Source organism: Geospiza fortis, unplaced genomic scaffold (genome assembly GCF_000277835.1).
Source record: "Geospiza fortis unplaced genomic scaffold, GeoFor_1.0 scaffold41, whole genome shotgun sequence".
Lineage (NCBI taxonomy): Eukaryota > Metazoa > Chordata > Aves > Passeriformes > Thraupidae > Geospiza > Geospiza fortis.
The window spans coordinates 1,495,542-1,515,748 of record NW_005054299.1 but is presented as its reverse complement, the minus strand read 5'-3'; the positions used below and the strand labels follow the sequence as shown (position 1 = coordinate 1,515,748).

At 43.0% G+C, this 20,207-nt stretch overlaps 1 protein-coding gene across 2 annotated transcripts in view; it reads left to right on the top strand.

The window, feature by feature from the left end:
* The first annotated feature begins 30 nt into the window (after positions 1-30).
* Positions 31-20,207, top strand: part of TGFB2 (transforming growth factor beta 2) — a 60,990-nt gene continuing 40,813 nt past the window's right edge. For both annotated transcript variants that reach the window (XR_004082081.1, XM_005416148.3), the window contains exon 1: positions 31-802. Coding sequence is in view for 1 of the 2 variants with exons in the window: in XM_005416148.3 (XP_005416205.1) it covers positions 460-802 (343 nt within the window). In the remaining variant the exon portion in view is untranslated. The remainder of the gene's footprint in view (positions 803-20,207) is intronic.

Genomic DNA, 20,207 nt, shown 5'->3' with positions numbered 1-20,207 from the left:
CTGCTCCTTCTCTTCCTTCTTTTTTTTTTGGTTTTTTTTCCTTCCCCCTCTCTCCTCCCCCCGCTTCAGATTTTTGTTTTACAGCGCGCTGAGAGCAGCCTCTCTGCCATTTACTTGATTTGCAGGTTTGTTGTATCTGGGGGCTTTTTGCCTCCTCCTTTTTTTGCTGTCCGGTTCATTCCACTTCCGAATTTTTATCTAGTTGTAGGAACTTGCTTTTTCTTTTTCTCTTTTTTTTTTTTCTTATTAGTGGTGTTTTTTTGACTAGCGCCTCCCGTGCCTTTTCCGATTGCGAGCCGCCCTCGCAGCCGAGTTTTTAAGAACATTTTGTCTGCAGATCTCCCCTTTGTTTGCACAGATCCCCTTTTTATTTTTTGATTTTTTTCTTGTTGTCGTTCGCTGTTAAAGTCACTTTTTTTTTTTTTTTGTGGGGGGGGGGGCTGTATTTAAAAACTTAAAATGCACTGCTATCTCCTGAGCGTGCTCCTCACCGTGGATCTGGCCACCGTGGCTCTCAGCCTGTCTACCTGCAGCACCCTCGACATGGATCAGTTTATGCGCAAGAGGATCGAGGCAATCCGGGGGCAGATCTTGAGCAAACTGAAGCTCACCAGCCCCCCGGACGAGTACCCCGAGCCCGAGGAGGTGCCCCCGGAGGTCATCTCCATCTACAACAGCACCAGGGACCTGCTGCAGGAAAAAGCCAACCACAGAGCCGCCACTTGCGAGAGGGAGAGGAGCGACGAGGAGTATTATGCCAAAGAAGTTTACAAAATAGACATGCAGCCTTTTTACCCCGAAAGTAAGTCCTCTGTGTTTGTGCATGCGTGCGTAATTTCGCCCCCGAGGCTTAGCGGTGCTCAGCGCCTTCAAATAGCACCCCCAAGCATCGTACTCTGCCTTCTTTGCTCGCCTCGCTCGTCATGCTCAGCGTCGCTTAGGTGGAGGTTTCTAGGGTTTAATTTAGGTGACGGGGTACCCGTGACTGGGTGGCTATGTCGTGGGGGATCACCTGTTGCCCCAGACTCGCGAGGTTTCCAGACCCCTCTGAAGTCGCCCAGGGATTCCTGAGGGTGCCTGTGCTGCCAGCAGCCCGTACCTGAGCAGAGTTCCCCCTCCCGGGATCCCACTCCCTCCCCAGCGCCGGCTGTAGCTCCCCGGCAGCCCCGTGTACAGCCTCCAGAAAGAGCCAATATCTTTCCACTGCTCTTGTTTCCCTTGGAGTGTCTGGAACGGGCAGGTTTCCATCTCTCCATAACTGAAAAGAAAAGGAGGTCTTAAAAAAAAAGTTGCCAGCTCGTCTTGTCTGTGTCCCTTTAGAACGCTGTCCGGCAGGCTGCTGTTCGCATAGGTGCTCAGAGAGGACAGAGACGTCCTCCCTGCTCTTCCCACTTTAACTAACCTCCCCTTTCGGTTCGTGGGCACTTCTCATTTCAGGTACAGAAAAACTTTTCCCTTTTGGGTAGCTTCGGTTCTTGGAACCTGTCTCAGCCCGTCTACCTTTTGCAGTTTTTAACGACCTTCTGGTGATCCATGCCACGTTTCGCACAAAAAAAAAAAAAAAAAAAAAAAAAAAAAAAAAAAAAAAGAAATAAAAAGGATACAAATGCTCTGTGCTGACCAAATCCACTTAGAGTGATTAATAATCATAATGACGTGCCTTTTTTTTGGTAGTGAAGCTAAAGTGCATTAAAAAAAAGAAAGAAAAAGCACCGCACTGCCTTAAAAGAATCTAGATCATCATCATACCGAGGAAAGTGAAATACCAGAAGCAGAAAATAACTTCACCGTTCACATAACCAAACCCTAGTCCCTAGTAATTTCATTTAGCTCGCTTCCCTCCCCCACCACTTGATGCCCTATATACTTGCTGTCTGTTTCTCAAAAGCACATAGCTCTTGCTTAAATAGATAATTCAGCCATCTTGGTAACTTTATCCTAGAGTTTCTAATTGCATTTTCCCCTTATTTATTTTTAGTTTAGCAAGTTGTAGCTTTGGGGCTTGCTCTGTCTTGCATGGGATAGTCCTAGGATGCCAGCCAAGGCATCTGAGCCCCACGCTCTGTGCAGCTGCCTCCCTTTCTTCCTTTCGTCTTAAATGACAACATCAGGTACAGGACATCCTGGCAGTCAGAGCCATTTTATTATTGTAATTATGGCACCATCCTTAATAGCCATGATAAATACACTCCACCCTTGTTACCCTTGGGGAAGAAATACTTTATTTTTTAAAAAAACCCTGCATATTTGGAGCCAAGTGGGTATGAGCAGAGCAGTTCAGTGTAATTCATAGCCATAGCAAGAACACAGAAGTCATGCTTGTTTTCCACGTTGATGTACTATATTATTTTACTGGTGGTTTTAATAGAAGTCAGCACTTCCTTTTGAGATCTATTAGATCATACCCAGGGCAGAGGAGCAACTGTGGGCAAAGGTTGGGAAGACCTCTAGCAGTGCCTTGGTTTGGGGAGTTGGCCCTGTAGCAGAGAGTCTCTGAGAATTGTAAAGTGCATCTGTCCTGAGCACATCTGTCCTCCTTGCTTCAGCAGACTGCAGAGAACCAATAGTCCAAAATGCAGCTGCACACTTCCCAGAAAATTAAAATATCTGTGGTGTGTGACTTGGATGGTATTGGCAAAAGAGGATCTATTTTTAAAGCGTTATCAGGGGCCAGGTTTGGTCTGAAGTATCGATAGAGGCTTTGGCAGAGCGCAGGAGATTGCAGGTATCTACCAACAGAGTGCATCAGACGTTTGGGATCCCAGGGCCAGCTCGCAGCACATCCAGCACTACTGTGCGAGGCTGTTGCTAACATCAGAGTAAGTAGGTTAACTGTTTTTCCACTGCTCTCTAGTTATGCTGGATGGAGCGAACCTTTCCAAAAAAGACAGTAAGGAAGAAATCACTCCACCATATTTTAAAGGAAGAAATTGAAAGCGCAGCTCTGGCAGCCACAGACACTTTCTCCTAGGCTTTTCAGAGTGGATTTTTTTAACTCTACAGTGTCTGCTGTGTTGGAGAGCGGTAGGAGGGAGAAGGGGATCAGTGTGAATGCACTGGAGGTCAAAAGCTGCTGGAAGGCAGGCATGGGAAAGATCAGTGGTTCAATTTTTACCACAAGTTGTTAATGTTCAGAAACTGACTACAACCCAAGTATTACAAATATGCTCTAATTATACTCATAGTCAGCAATATATCACTACAGATCGCTGATAGGTCTTCGTGGAGCATTTTCTAAAGTTCAGACTAAATATTTTTAGCAATGAGGACATTTAAAAGGAAAACTATAAGAGATACTGTATATACCCTAAGGCATATTTTGTCTTAAATATTATCCTTGGCCAACTGTACTGTATAAATACAGTAAATATGAATAGAACTGGCAAGATGCCAATCTCCTGGGATGAATTTTAGTCAAGAAGGTATTTATGGGATATAAATAATACTGTGTCAACATTTAAAGAAGGGATCTGATTAGTTTTGAAATTATTCATATTAATCTTTTCACATGCTGTTAATTTAAGGCTTAAACTAAAGTTGTGCTATGGTTTACTGATAGTTTGAACTGAGGAATTAAGGGGGCATCTGGCTTGAGAGTCCACTTGAGGTTAAGGACACATCAAGATATAGGTGGAAATTCAGTGAGTCAGGGACTGCATGACCCAAAAGCAACAGATGCAAAAGAAGTGTCAGAAAAAATACTACAAAGACATTTGGAAGAAACAGAAAGCTTTTGTCTGTCAAACATGCCTTGTGCTCAGGACAGTATGCATCTGTGTGAGTCTGAATCTCTCCTAAGTCAAGAATTTGAGGTTTTTCAGACGAGTTTAAAGAGGAAGGTTGGATATGGTGTTCTCTGAGCATGACATCACAGAGTTCTTGGGAATTTTGTGCCTAGGCGAAGTTACCTGAGTAAATGCTTGAAACTGGTTACTGTGAATGCTGGATCACATTAGAAGCTTATTACTTACCAGCTGTTCGCTGAATACCTAGGGTCTGATACTTAAACTAGGTGATGATTGTCATTGCACTGAGAGTAAACAGAAATTAAATGCCAACACAATTAAGGATTGTGAATTGTAATGGTAATGAACAGCAGGCGTACTTGAGAAAAACAGGCAGCACTTGTATTTGGAGGCAAAGGCCCATTCTATCATCTTCATTCAAAGCAATTTTTACTACAGTCAGTGAATGGGTTTGCAGTGATAGCTTAAGGCCAATGCAGGTAAATTTTTAAGTTTTCTGCATTCTTGAAGATAGGTTTATAAGTACTCATTAGCCTAAGAAAACACAGTTCTTCTGGGTTTGGGCCTGTTTTTTCATGAGTTTTAAGCTACCTTAGTGTGAAGGAGCCTCTATGGGTTCCATCCTGCACTAGTGGTTAGGATTAGTCTTCTCAGGAGCTCTGTCCCATGAATATTGCTTTACATAGGCCATCCTTCTGCTGAGTATTTGCCCCATGAAAGGCAATATTATAAGCTGGCAGGGCACAATGACATGCTTCTACTTTATCAACAAGGACTCAATTTACCAGCAATTACACGTATGTGGGTTCCTTGTTTTCAGGGTACCAGAAGAGCTCCTGCAGACGGCTTCCAGCACTGACTGCATCATTACCACAATGTTAGCAGCTCACCTGTGTTTGCATTTAGCACAACACAGAGTCTAACCTGACAGGCTTTCCTGTGTTTTTAATTATATGGAAACAGACTCAGAAGGAACAACTTATTTTAAAACTTCCTAGCTATGCTGGACCTATGGTTATGCTCTGGAGCACCTCTTGTAGGAGGAGGTGTTTGCCAGGCATGCTCTCTGCATTACAGACAGCACCTGAAGCAATGTGAAGGCTTTCCCAGGGAGGAGTGTGGGGGGAACAGTTCCTTATTCCATAAGGAATGACACTTAATGCAGTCTTCATAGGTGGAAAACCCCAGGAAATTGCAAATGGCTTTAGAAAGGCACAAGGTAATTTTCTAGACAGTAGTCCTCTACATACTGAGAGGGATAATAAAATAACATGCTCTGGTGCACTAATGAAGGGCAGCACCACATGTGCTTCCTGCCTGGCTTCTGAATCACCAGCCACTTTTACTGTAAGCAGGGTGCCAAGCTGGGAAGCAGGGGGGAAGGTCCAAGAGGCAGTCTGGAATGATACATGGTCCTTGAGTTCCTTCCAGAGGATGGAGCCTACAGAAAAGCTGAACACTCATGACCCCCCTCTTTAATACTGCATGGTCAGATGAGCTACAAGACAGGGCTATATTCCCAAGTCCTTTCTATAACCCTCCTGGAATTTCTCTCTTGTGTCTGTTTGAATGAGGCATTTTCACTGTAGGTAGGTGAGTGAGAAGATTTGACAGAATCATGGAATCATTTAGTTTGTAGAAGACTTTTTATGTCATCTGAGTACAAGTGTTAACCTATCCCTGTGAAGTTCACCACTGAGCCTTGTCCCTATGTGCCGCAGCCATACTTTTAAATACCTCCAGGGATGGTGACTCAGCCACTTTCTGGGCAGCCTGTTCTCATGCTTAAAAGCCCTTTTGGTGAATATGCAGCAGTGCCCCTGCTGCTCCCCACCCTCCAGCCGTTGACAGCATGAATGTTTTATAGTCCCAGATACCTTTCTGGAGATGTGCCCTTGTCTGCTTCTCATGGCTGGAGATGTGGAGGGAGTGCCCAGAGCTTGTGCTGCTCTTACTGGCTGTACTTGCAGGACTAGTGTGAGTAGGTGATTGAGTGAGGAAAGCAGAGCATCATCTTCATTAGATACTGGTTTTTTAGCCTTGCTCCTCTTTGGTACTCTGCATGAGAACTGTAGTGGCCATCAGGATGGCTCTGCTACTTTGAAGTTACTACTTCCAGCATTTTACTGTCAGCTTGAGATTCCTGTCTGCACCAGCACTGGGGAAATCAATGAATGTGAGAACTGGCTGTCATTCTCAGTGAGCTTCTTCAGCACAGCCCTGAAACACGCATGGAGCTTCGCACACATGAACAGGCTCATTAGCATTAAGGCTCTGTGTATGCCTAATTAGCTTCCTGAGTTGGGGCCCAATTTATGGTGCAGTTGCAGGGATGAACAAAGCCAGACAGTTCAAATCCCTCTCACTGTGTTGAAATCTGCCACTGGGGCATGGGAGCCCTGTGAGAAGGAAATGCTTTACAGCATGTTTTAGAGGGGAAAAAAGAAACTCTTCAGTGATCCTGAAGAAGGCTGGCCCTGTTGGGCAGCTGCTTCCTTTGCCTTTGCATTGATGTGCTAGACTGCTCCTGTATTATGGATAAAGAGAGGAACCCCAGGGTATGGTGACAAAACGAGTCATGAGTGAAGATACACAAATGTTTTTGTTCCTGTTGTGAAACCACATGCAGCAGGTTTTCAAGCAGGCAGCTTTTTGCTTGAGGATGATTCGCTCCCCAGGTATTATTTAATGTAATAATGTGTTACGGATGTTTCTGCTGGTTTGTTTGGATTAAAAGGATTGGCTTGGTCGTTTGTTTAGGGAAAGCTCGCACCCTGCCTTCCACCACAGGCTGTCCTTGCTTCCCCTTCAGTCTGTGCTGTGGATAGTCAGTGCCTAGCTCCAGCATCACTCAGTTGGCTTCCTGTAGTAGTCAATCTGAAGCAGCACTGTTTCTTCTTTAAACATCTCCCTCGTGCTTGTCCTTGCTGTCTGTGCTAAGTGATTGCAGCTGGGCACCCGACTGCACAAAACATACAGCTGCAAGGTATAGAGGAGAAACTGAAAGATTTGTCTGTAACAAGACAATAAAATGTTTGGGGAAAAAAGTCTTAGTGTCAAGGGTTGTGTTTTATCTCCTTCCAGTGTGACCAGTGGTGTTTGGATTTATGAATTACTCATGAGGCTGTTCACTGCTGTGGTTCTCTTAGCTTGAATGGCAAAGGACTGGCTTTGCAGAAATGAAGTGCTAGACCTGGCTTTGTTAGACCTGTCTGGTCTGAACAGTTTTTTACGCGTTTTTGGTGCTATGCAAGTCAGTCCACAGTAGAGAAGTTGCTTCTTTGGATAAAAGAGCATTCTTTCAAACAACCAGGTTTTCCAAAGGGAGCATGGCAGTTCATGCCACTGGGAAAGCTTCTGGCTCCTTGTGTTGGAGGCTCCATTGGATGAGTTAAGGCACCTGTGCAGAGAGACTTCTCCCTCACTGTGAACAGACAGGCTCTGCTGAAATTCATCTTGTGTTGTTTGGGCTCTCTGGCATCCATGTTTGGTTTCAGGAGATGCTGGACCTCACAGGCACCCCTGCAGCAGATTTGTGGCAGAGAGTGTGGAGAGGATCTTCAGAACATCTCTCCCTTGTTCGGGTTTTGATTTGGACAGTGACTGAGAAGTGCTTCTCATTTCAGGTGTGATGCTCATTGACATGTTCAGCCTCTTCATTGTAGAGCTGAGCTTTTCCCCTCTGAATCCTCCTTAGGGAGGGAGCCTCTTTTTATTATTATGTAATACTTAGTACAGCGTGGTGCTGACTTCAGGTTATTAAAAATAACTGTATAAATTATAAAACATAAGTTGACCTCATAGCTGACCCTGCTTTGAGCTGAAGGTTGGACTTCCAACATGAATTAACCTGTAATCCTTGTAATACTACATTTTAATACAAGGAAAACAATGCATTGTATTTCAGCTTCCACAGGGTGGTCTTGATTCAAGTGTCACCACGTTTCTAAAGATATGCTGTGTTCTGCCGGTCTTGGATTTGTCCTTCTGCTGTAGCTTTCTTGCATCAAAATGTTCCTGTTCTTCTCTCCCTCTGCACACACTTTTATTTTGTTTTTCTTGCTTGAATGTTGCTTTTCAAATAAGCATGGTAAGTTGCATAAAAATAGACTACTGTATTGGACTTCAGCAAAAGCTGTGGCATAGTTTTAGGCAAACTGAGGAGGGGCGGGGAAGGAAAATGTTGTGATACTGACCTTTCACTTTGCTTGTTTGGCTCCTTCCCATCATATCTAACCCACACTGCTCTGACAAATACCGCATCTGTCTTGACAGGCAAGTTCACAAATAACCATTCATTCATAACTTGGAGCTGCTGTAAGACTCCTTATGGATTGCTTAATCTGACAGTTGTGCATTTGAGCAGAGACTTTGAAGCAGAGACTTTGCAGAATGCCCGTGAGTTCAGCCTGACTTTGTGAGAGCTCGGAGGGAGGTCTCGCGTGAAAGGGGATACTGTGCTCGGGGTGCCTTGCGTGTGTGCATGCGTGCACACGCGCGCGTGCATACATTTTGCAGTATTAAAACATCTGTTGTTGCCAAAGCCCAAATTGGAATGTTCTGGGAGAGATAATTTAATTTTTAGCTTCTGGATTCATTTCAGTGATGGTCATTTCAACACTTCCTGGGGAGAGTCTATCGGTGGTTATGTGCATCAAATGCAGCAGTAAATCTGTCATTCTTTCCATTTCAGTTTTTCAGGCTTACAACTTCGTTATTTTTCCCCGTTTGGCTGGTGTTAGTATCCAATGTTTTCCCTGGCTTCATCTCTTTTAAACCCCTGCTTTGAATTTTAAAAGGCAAGCTAAGCCTGTTGAAGTTCCTTCTCTTACTTGTTTTTGTTTACTTACAGCATTTGCAATTCAGCAGCTAGCTCAGCTGAAATAGTGATGGTAATATATCTTTACCATAGTGATGATTGAAAGATAGGAATTAGAACATGCTGGTTTTCATTCCTTGGGGTGGAAAAAAAAAACAGTCCACAAAACCCCCAACCCTGTGGGTGAACTTCGTAATCACAAGGCTGAAAAACTAATAGGTGCAAGCAGCACTGACTCTTTTGAAGTGGTCAGAAAGCACCTCACAATCACTTACTTGATGAAGGCTTCTGCAAAATAATACTTATTAATCCTGGGCCCACAGTTGTGTTTACAGCTGATCTCCAGTATCCCAGATTGAGAGAGCAGTCCTTGCTTATTTGCGTGGGCATGGTCCAGTATGTATAAAATTACTTCTTTTGGGCTTTGGGCAAACAGTCATAAAGACCTCTAGGGCTGCCAAGATGTACACTTGAAAGAACACCTGCAAAACTTTACATCTTCCAAACAGCATGTAAAAACAATGCTGCAAATTCAGCCTCTTCTGATGCAGCAGTGGGTTGAAACTATGGCACAAGTGGTGATCAGAGCCTCGGGCAGGCTGCTGCTCCTGGTCCCATCTCTGCTTGGTCTCATGGGTGGCCCGGACTAGCAAAGCTGACAGACATCTCTGCTCTCCCTTACTATGGAGGGGCAGCTCTGCCATTTGCATCATAGTTCCTGGCCTTTGTGCTTGGAGGCTTTGGTGCAGGAATTGATCCAGCTGACTGGAGAATAGTTAAGCAGAGCAATTAATGAATGCCTAGTAAGCAAAATTTATGAATGCCAAGGTTCAGGTCCACTGGCAGTTCATTTCTGCCTTCAAATGCCTGCAGCGATATAAGGGATATTTGCCTTCAGGGAAGGATAAATGATATATTGTACTCTCCAACATGATAGGACATTGTAAACAGTCTGGAGATGTGTTGGATCTATGCAGATCATTGATGTTCTCATTCTCGCCCAATCTCCAAGAGATCCAACCCAGTTTTCTTGGCTGTTGCAGTTGGCTCTGGGCCTCCCTGGCAGAGCAAGGGCTTGTATGTCTTGTGCCAATCACTGCTTTATGCTCACATTTTTCTTGATGCACGCTTTGGAAGTGAAGTAGCCACATTTCAACACTGAGGTTTGCTGAAAGATGTCTGTAGGTTTTGCTTGTCGTACTCGTTGCGTGTTTATCCAGCCCACGATGGCAGGGTATTGCGGCAGACACACATCTCTCGGTCTGTGAGGGGGGAACAAGTTCCAGCTTTCTTGAAAATCAATCTGCTGTTCTGATCTGGTGGTGTGATAGGAACTGAGAGGCTCCCTGCCAGGATATACAGTGTGCAAAGCAAGGGAGCTAAGTGAGCAGCTTTGGCCCAGTTTGGATGGGCTCGGAACAGATTGCTGGGGGCCTGACCTTTCTCTCCCTCTTTGAATCTGGATTCCCCCGTTACAGCTTGCATTTCTCCCTGATGCTAGGAGCCATGTATTTGGAAGTTTAGCATTCCCCTTGCTAATCAGTGAAGAGAGCCCCAAAAGAAACTAGTAAAAGAGATATTTATGAAGGTGGCCATAGTCTGAGTTACAACAATATCATGTGTCTGAAGGAACTTGCCTCCTTCCAAGCTGCAGTCCCCTTATTTACCACACTGTATTGGGAAACCTAATTTTCTCTGGCTGGAAGTGCATTTGTTGAGGTGGAGTCTGGAAAGGAATCTGCCTCATGCACACTTGCCACCACTGGGGCAACTATACATGACACAGTCAAACCTTTCCATTTCTCTGCTGTTTGAGAGTATGTTCCCCAGATTAAGGGCCCTGGTCCAAAGCCTGCTGGAAGTCTTTCCACTGGCTGCAGAAGTCTTTTGTCAGGTATTAAGTGTCATTCCTTTGTTTCAGGGAGTGGCCACATCTCCAATATATATTGGGGTGCATTACTGTAATATGGTTGCTTTCCCCTTTATTGAGCTTCCACTGGAGACATTCTTCTGCATAAGGCCCTCAAAAACAAAGACCACATTTGAAAATAAACACCTTAGTTAGCCTTATTGATGGACTACATTTGTTGGCAGATGTCATCTGGGAGCAGCATATGGTGGCAATATGGCAAGAACTGCCATATTCTTGCAGAGGAGAAGGAATGAGTTAAAGTCCTGCACTTCTTAGGTATTCCACATCTTCCCTGGTCTAAAATAAATGACCATCTGACTGCAAAGGTCTTGGCAAGTAAACATGCCATAATATATCTTTATCATCCTCCCTACAGTGAGTTTTTGTCTAGAAGTTCATCACTCCATATCCAGAGGCTTCTTAGAAACATGTGCAAAATCAGACCTCAGCACCCGGAGCAGGGTAGAATCTAAAGTCTTTGACTAAGAATGTGGCAAATCTCTGTGCAGTGGACTGTAGAGAAAGGTCAGGGCTAAGCCAACAAGATGTTTTTATGTTATCAATAAAATCTTAGAAGTCAGTTCTGCATGGAGCGGGAGCCAGGAGGACCATTTCTGAAAGTCGGTTTGCTGCATGATACATTCTGAGTTTACAAGCTGGAAAGCCAAGAAGTTTGGGAACAGGAGCTGTGCTTATAGCATGAAGGTGCATGTGGTTTTACATAAAGCCTCTCTGACTTGATGTGTCTCTAAGGTCACAAAATAATGAGTTAACTTCTGAGATACATTTTTTTGCATGGATGAAGAGCTGGAGCAATTTAATTTGAGTCAGTAAAGTCACTCCAGATTTTTTCCTGTGATGTTGAAACTGGATTCTGTGCAGCGATTGTTTAGGCAAGAAGAACAGACATTGTGGCCAGGGCTTTAAGCAGCAAAGGAGTGGTTTCTTTGTAGCCTTGGAGAATACCAGCCTTTTGTTCAGATGAAGACTGAGGCAGTTAAATCTGCTTTGCTGATAAGAAATGTCCTGAATGCTGTTTTGTATCATATTTGTACTACTACTGTACACTTCTCAAAGCCTGAAAAGACTCAACATCCAGCATAGGTTGTTGGGGGTTTGTGTTTCCTTTTTTGCAAAAAAGCAAAGCAAAAAGCTTGGTTTGTATTCTATCTATGTGCTACTTCCTGTGTCCTGGTGGGATGAGATTTCATTTGATTCAAGATGTGAAACCAAGTGTTTTGGTTCTGGTTTAATATAAGGCAGTATTTTAATGTTGCAGGTTATGAAGTGCCTTAATTTAAATACAGCCAGACCTACAGACATCTTTCTAATTGAGCCTGTATGTTGCCTGGCAACTGAAGGAGATGCTCATCTCAGCAAGAGTGAGATGTTCTTCTCAGGGTGTAATGTTTTCAGGTCTCATCACACTCATTGCTAACCAGCAGTTGGTATCATACTTCAGAAAGGATGAGACTGATGCTGCTCTAAGAAGCTTTGAGTTATGATAGAATGGACAGGTTAAAAAACTGAAGACCCTCATTATCCCAGAAGAGTGGTCTTCTGATCTCTCTACCTGCATATTCCAGGCCAATGAGTTTTGAATTAATTCATTTTTTGAAATGAATTAATTCATTTCATTTTGAAAGAGAGTTCACAGCACACTTGGTAAATTATTCTAGTGATTAATTACAGGGACTAAAAATGGGTATCTTTTTGGTTTGAGTTGTTTAGCTTCAAGTTCTAGCATTTGAATCTGGTTTAAACCTTCGCTTGCTATTTTGAAGACCCATTGTCAGATCTGTGGGCTTTCTGTAGGTACCCACAGAAAGTGGAAGTTCTGGAGAGGGGAACAGATCTGGCTGAGAGTAAGCAGGCGTGGCTGCTGGAAGACCCTGCAATAAGCAGCCAGGAGCTTGGCATGGGCTGCTTTATCCAATTTCAGGTGTCTTTCAGATCTGTAGACTGTGATCAAGCCACATCTCTTTAAAGTTAAGTATGCTGTATGTAATCCATGAGATAATTCCTAGCCTTTTCAGTTATTCTCGTGCTCCCCTCTAAAACTCCTCTGCTTTGTTCATGTTCTGCTGGGACTGTGGACAGTGGTATTGGACGCAGTATTTCAGGAGTGGCTGTGCCATTATCAAGTTACATGCATGTTGCAAACTCCTTTAATTCAATACTACACAGTTCATGCAGCTAACTTTGGCAATAACTTTGCCAGGAGCTCTACACGAAAAAGTTAAAATTCATGCTTGGGTAATTATCCACCAGGGTCTGTCCCAAGTTCTTTTCAGAGGTGCTGGCTATCAGATGAAGTCTCCTACTTTGTAAGTATGGTCCAGTTTCTCTGTCCTACAGCTGTATTCCCATACTGAAAAACATGGACATCTTGATAATTCAGGATTCAAGTCACTCTATTTTAGTGCATCTTCTTCATTATTTAACACATCCATATCATTGTTGAATCTGCAGTTGATTAGTAATGGTTTGGTTTCCTTCCTGATGATGGATAAATATGTTAGATAGTAGAGTACAGTAAAATGGGACCTTTGTAGATGCTTTCCTCTCAGTAATGGTTTGCTGTCTACCATTGTATTTGAAGTCTCATAAAAACACAAGGCTTTGATTAATTTACTGCCTAGCCCTGTTTGTGTCCTGTTGTTCTTGTTTCCTAATGAAGCCATTATGTAGCACCAGCTTAAATGTCTTGCAGCTGCCCAAGCACATTGCATTAAAACAGTTGTCTTACCTACCCGTGTCACTCACTGTTGCAGCTTGAATTGCTGCTAGTAAAGTCCAGGGTAAAGAGCAAAAAGGGCCTTTGCATAACACCCACAGATGTTCAATTCAGCCGCATGGTGAGATCTTCAGGTCCCAGACACCCACACACCCGGAGGCTCCCGCTCTCTCCCCGGGGCCCCCCAGGGCTGACCTTGGTCTCCAGGCTGTACAAAGGTGAGGCCCAGCAGGGAAAAGGGAGGCAGTGGCTCAGGAACACCTGTGTTCAGGCATAGGAACAGGGGAAGAAGCCAGCAGGGTGTAACTTAGGAGAAGCCCCTCCAGGGCTCCCACAACTCACTAAGGTACAGACCAGTGGGTTCTCTTTTCCTGAGCTGCTGTGGATTACACTCCCTTAGTTCCTCTGAGCTCATTCTCATTCCTACACTTCACATATTTTTTCTGGGATCAGTAAAAGGCTGACTGTGTAAGTGCGATATCACGGATTGCCTGGTTAGGATTGTGTATGAACAATTATGTTCTGACTCTAAGGTAGTTTTTGGTGTTTAGGATTTGGTGTTTAGGATATTGAAAGCTAGTTTTAATAATTTCCATTCTTCCCTGGACAGCTCTTTAAAACAGCTTATGCAAGTTATCCAGTCTTACTTGTTTTACAATGTTGTTTTAAGACCTTCTAAGTTGCTGCTGAAATTAAAAAAAAATCTGTTCATCTTATACTTGCCTAGCTTTTGTATCTACAGAAGTATATTTCATATTCAATAGTAATTCAATAGTTTTTTTGTAATGGAGGAATATCACTGTTAAGCTTCCTTAGTACTAAAGTAAATTTCATGTCTAAGTTTCTTGGCCATGGAGCTGCTCTTCCCATTTGTTTTTTCTTGTCATGCAGTTATCAGCAGTTCTTGTTTTCTGATGTTGTGACTGCAGGTATCTGCACTTCTTGTTTTCTGATGTTACAGTAGTTCTCAGCAGCTATTAGTTTTAGTTTTAGGATTTTTTGGTAATACATAGTTGCATTTTTTAATTTAGCTTCTTAGGGTGGCATTCTTATGTGGTTTCATTATGGTTCGCAGACAGTTTTCTAGCCTGAGTGGTCTTTGTTCATTGTGTATCATTTCTACTTGTGCAGCAAGCTAAGTGTCAGTCCATTTTCCTGTCCTGCTTTCTCTGTAAACACTTCTGTCCCCTTGATTCAATTCATCATTGTATCATCTTTGTATGACTGTCTCCTTCATAATGCTAAACCCATTTGTTCAGTTCTCCCAAAATCAGGGACTTCCTGATTTTGTGCAGAACGCGAGGTACTGTCTTCTACCTGAGCTTTGAGTCTTGCCTGTCAAGCACCTTGCTTCATCTTGGACATAAATCAGTACTTATGTCTGGCTCTTTGAAGTTGCTTAGTTGTTGAAGCGCCAGCAATCTAAAATCAGGGTTCTGTAGAGACCAGCTCATCAGAAAGTCCCTGGAGCCAGGTGTAAAGATGTGGTGTGGCAGAGTTTGGTGGCACGAGGAGAGGTGGCACCCACCGCTCCAGACTGCAGGGTGGGTGGGGATGGGTTATCTGGGGCTCGCACCATTGGCAGCTCCTCCTCTGAGACCAAGGGGCCAGACACTCCAGCTGTGACGTTAGTTCTCTTGCCAGAAACCATAATTTTGGAAAGCAAATAATATTTTTGGGTTTCTTTTCCATGTTCACTAGCACAAGACATGGGAGACCTCCAAGTCACTGACTCAGTTGGTGACTCCATGTTCAAAGTAGTTAGTGGATGTGTTCTTCCTACCCCGCCCAGAGGTCTGAGCCCTTAATCTATAAAGAAATTTCACTTGTACTAGAAATACTGTAGAGGGCATAATGGATCATAAGTCATCCTAGTAATTGCTACTTAGTAAATGACCTTGGCATTTGCTCCTTATCTGTACTGAAATAATAGGAGTTGATATACTCATTAGCACTAAATTGGAGCTAACTCTAGCAAGTATCTTCATGGAGCAATCTGGGTAGTTTCTTTTTTTTTTACAAGTTACTGGGCCAAAGAGAGTGACCAGTTACTCTGCATTAATCCTCTCGGAGTTAGCCGTGATTCCATGGTAGCAGGATTTGTGGCTAGCTGAACATGAAGCTCTGCAGATGAGTTTTCTCCAGGTTTTGTTATACTGTTCTGTCCTGTCTGTGCTACAACTTCTAATCCTTCCACGTCCATCTCTATAGCTGTTTCTGGGCTCTGTGAGCAGACACATTTCCCATGGAGTAAATGACGCATTTTAGGGATCTTCAGAAGTGGCCTGGGAGCTTCCTGGGCCAGCTGCAGTGAAGAAGCAGAGGAAGGAGTTGAAAGCTGAGCACCTTTGCATGGGCAGACAGGTGTGTGTTCCTTGCTTGCAGGCAGCCAGTGGCACTTCCAGTGGCTGCAGAGATTTCTTGAGAGAGACTTAAAATCTCTGTGCTTTTCTGTTCCTGATTTGCACTGCAGAAGGGTGTAAATCATTTTAATTGTAATTACTGTTACAAAGCAGGAAGGATTGAACAATTTTAATGTGGTTTAAAACTTTCACTTCCCTCTGTCTCTAGCATTCATCTGTTGTCTGCTGTCTTTATCTTAATCATTTAAAGATGTGTTGCCTGTGCTTTGAGTCTGTGAATCTTGACTTCTCTGCAATGAAAAAAAACCCCAACGTAGTTTTACTTTGCTTTTCCTTCTTCATGATACTTTTACTTCTTGTAAGTAAAAATAATACTTTTTTTCTTTTTTTTTTTTTTTTCTCCTCAGAGTAAAAGGGTTGGACAATCCAATCTGCTTTTCTTGAAAATAACTTGCTTTCATTTCCTCCTGCAGCCAGGGAATAGTTTGGAAAGGCTGTTCTCTGGACCCTTGGCCGAGCCGGAGAAGGCAGCCAGCTGTGCTGCTTGCCAGGGGAACAGGAGCGCTTCCTGGCAGAGGTGGGGCGAGAGGAATGGAGCCTGTGCCGTGGGACTTGCTTTCATCTCCTCCACTCTCTGCATGCACTCCTGAAATTTCCTGACCACTCTTAAATCTTCCAGTTAGAATAGCTAACTAGTGAGGCCCACTTGTGTAGAAAAAAAAGTTATAAAGGGAGAAAATGCAGCTTGCTCTTAAAAACAGCAATAGATCAAAAATACTAATAAAGGAAGATGGGAGCTCCCACTTGTCTGGACACCATCACTGTTCACCTGGTGTGTCTTTTTTTGTATAATCATCCACATACATTTCTTCTGTTAAAAAACAAGTATGGTTTTTCCATTTTATTTAGCATACGTAGGTTTGGATTTGCTGGAATGCTCTGATTCCTTTTTTTTTCTTTTCCAAATTTCTTGATATGTTTGGATTTGTGGGTTTGCTTTTTGGGGCACTGAGTGTTGCAGAGTACCACAGCCCTGTTGCTGAGGTGAAGTCTTGTGCAGGAGGAGTGCATTGCATTCTGGCTTTGGACTCCTGCAGACAAGTTGCTGTCAGCAACACTGCAAATGCTTTACTTCTTGGAGTGTTCTCTAAAGTGAAATGTTGCAGGTTTCCTGGTAAAATCTAATTAAACTTAATTCCTTGGTCTTCATTGCTGGGGCCTTTATAAGAAATACACAAGCAAGAAGGTTTCTTTTTTAAGCCTCTGGGAAAAAGTTTGGAAGTATCTATCCCCTTTTATGGTTTCATCACAGACATGTTTCAGAAGAGGTCCCAGTGTGAAAATGACTCCCATGGAGAAGCCTTTCTTTTATTTGCCTCCAAGACTGACTTGCCTAAATCTGTAACCATTTGCTTGCCTTCTTCCTGAGGCGCTTCAGTGATACCTGGAGATGCCATGGACCCTCATACCACCTTTTTAAGTGATACATTCCTCTATATCTGTACTAGTTCAGCTTTTACCATGAACCTTAAGTGAAGTCAGCAAACAGTGAGAGATTCATGGTTTTGCTTGAAGTCACTACTGACCTACCAGTGGTGACAGAGCTCCTCACCTGAGGAGTTGATTCTGTACTTGCACCAAAAGTGATGCGAAATCTTTAAGCTGTACGAAACCTCAGTGTCCTGGGGAAACTTTGCTCATGCTCCCATGTGTTTTCAAAAGTGGAAGAAACAATTTGTTTGAGGCTTTGTTTTATCTGCTTTTGTGAAAGTCTGGTTATGGTGAGGTGAGCTTTACAACTTCTAGTTTGGATTGTTGCAGCTCATGATCCTGCAGTTGGATGCAGAAACTGCTGATGGCTGACTTTGCCAGTGCCACCAAGAGCAAATACATCTCATGTGCTGTGCAAATGGCATTTGCTCCACCAAAATCTTTCTGTTTAAAATTTGTATCCCTGACTGGAATTTGGAAACCCCATGAGAGCTTGGGATCCTTCTGCCGTAGAGATTTTGTTACAAATACAAAAATACCATCTTACTTTTAGCATTATGAAGCAGTGGTTGTGTTTTTGGGTATTGACAGCTAAGCAGGTGGGCATGAGCACTCTTAGTTCAGGGGCATTGGCAGATGCTCTATGTTGTTTGTAACCTTTTCATTGCTTTTGACAAGGAGCTTTAAACTTTTATTGGTGCCACCAAAGGGAAGAAATCTACATGAAAGCAGTCTTGTTCTTCTATGCTGGAAAAAGTGAAAAATAGAGAAGAAGTTCTCTATGGATGTTACTTTTTTTTTCCCTTTGGTGTTATTGAGAGGTGCTAAGTAAAACATCTATGGGTAGGAAGGGTGCAGCTGGGGAGGCTGTAACTGCCCATGTTTAGTGAGTCAGGGCTCTCCACAGCTCCTGTAACAGAGATCCTTTTCTTTGCTCCCATTCTGGTCCTTCTAGTGCATCAGCCAACTTTCACCCCATATTGCAGCTGCTGACAGAGAGGTTTTCTGATGTGTGGAGTCAAGGGCCAACCACAATTTGTCCATGTATTTACAGGGATCATTTCACTCCTCTAGAAGCGCAGCCAAGTATTTCTTGATAGAAACATGCTGCATCCATCTAACAACACTATCCAATTGAGGCAAAGTGGAGAATGCAGTAATACTTGTATTACAGTAGTTCCTGAAGTCCCAGTGAGAGATCAGGGCCCTGGTGCGTGAGGCTCTGTTGATCTCACAGTGCTTTTCCCAGCTCTACAGATCTTCCCATTTAAGCTGACAAGTCAGATAATGATGCTCTGTGGTATTATCAATTACACTGCAAAAGGCACGCGTGCTTGAAACCAGAGATTTTCATGTGATCTTAAATATTTCTTCATGTGAGAGTGTTCATCATCTCATCCAGATTGCTTATCTAGGAAGTGATCACACATGAGAAATGGAGAAACTTCATGTGTTCATTCACTGCTACTGGTCATTTTTTTGTTTTGGTTTGGAGTTGGCTTTTTTTTTCAGAGCCAGACATTAATCTTGGCCTTACAGCCCCAATAACTATTATTTCTCATCAGCAGCATGGTGAGTCTGAAAAGAGAAATTAGAGTCATGAGGATATTTTCCCAGAAGATTACAGCAGTTATAATGGAGGTCAAACTTTTGGCTTCAGCTATTGGACTGTTTGACTTTAAACTTGAAATGCATATCAATGAAAGGAGCAAGTTCAAAGTTTAGCATGAAATAATGCCAAAGACTAAGGAGAAAAAAAAAAGCATGTCATAGTAATTCAACAAAAATTCTCCATCACTCTTTGCACTGAATATAACTTTTCAAGCAATATAACAAGGAATTGCAAGATAATGAATCAGCAGTGGAGGAAAGTGTCATGCAGGATAGCGTCCTAGTTTGGGGAATTCACAATCAGGGAATAGAGTATCAGTTATAATTATTTACTGTGTTGTTTTAAGCACAAACTTGGTTTTAATACCAGAGAGAATTTACTCATTATACTTGCATTCTTATACATGTCAAGTATCCTGTTATAAATTCCTTTAACACGAGGCTTATCTCTTTAACTTAAGGAGCTGCTATGATTTATTGGTTAGTTCCAGGATAGTTGCAGCAGGCTTCCAAGTGCATTACCCAGGAAACAGAATGCTTCGAAGAAACATTGTTAAATTTTTAAGTTAGTTGGTCTCTATGTGTGTAGTTGGTATCCTGTAAAAATCATTCCCACGGGAAGGGTTTTAGAAGCCTGCCACTCACTCTGGATGCAGTGGGAGCTTTCTGTGCATGGCCCTTGTTGTCTAATGGTTTTCATGATGCCTAGAGCTGACCTTCCGTGCTGCAGCTCAGACCAACTCAGGATTTGTCCCTCATGAACATGGAAAATGGGTCATCCCCCTGCTTTCTGTGGCAGCTGTTTAGGTAGCTGGGGCTGTTTTTATGTAACACCCTTAGTAGTTTCTTTTTGGCTGAGCAGCCCAACTCATTAGTCTGTGTTTGATAGCTCAGTAGTAATCTCATTCCTCTGCAGCACCCAGGTGGGTAGAGCTTCTATTTTAACCAGGAACCACTGATAACTGCTGGCTCAGGGCAGTTTCCCATTCCTGCACCCTACCTACTGTTTGTTTGTGTCTAGACCCCATTTCCCTCATTTGCTAACAGGCTTGTCAGTGTCCAGACTTACTGAAGTCAAGATAAATGTCATCTGTGGTTTCTCCTCTAGTTGTAAAGTTTGTTATCCAGTCCTGAAGGCACTTCAGGTTGTTTAGACACTAATTGCTTCTGACAAGGCCATGTGAGCAGTTATTCAACTCCTTGTTTTCTTCCAGGTGCTAACAAATTGTTTGTTTGAATATTTTTCCACTCCTGTTCCGTCTTTAATTTCTCACTACTCCTTATTTCCCTCACCTCCGCTTTTATTTTATTTTATTTCTTTTAATAGATAGCATAGATTGCTCCATTCCAATCTTCTAGTGCTTGACGCTGTATTTAAAATTATCTTTTCCTAATTGTAAGAGTAGTGTGGCAGGTATTTGCAGAAGGTTAGGTAACTGTAGAAAAATGTGCAGGTGTCCGTAGTCCCTTGCACGCAAGGCTGTGCACTAGAGCTGCATTGCTTGTATAAGAAAGGTAGCAAAAAGAA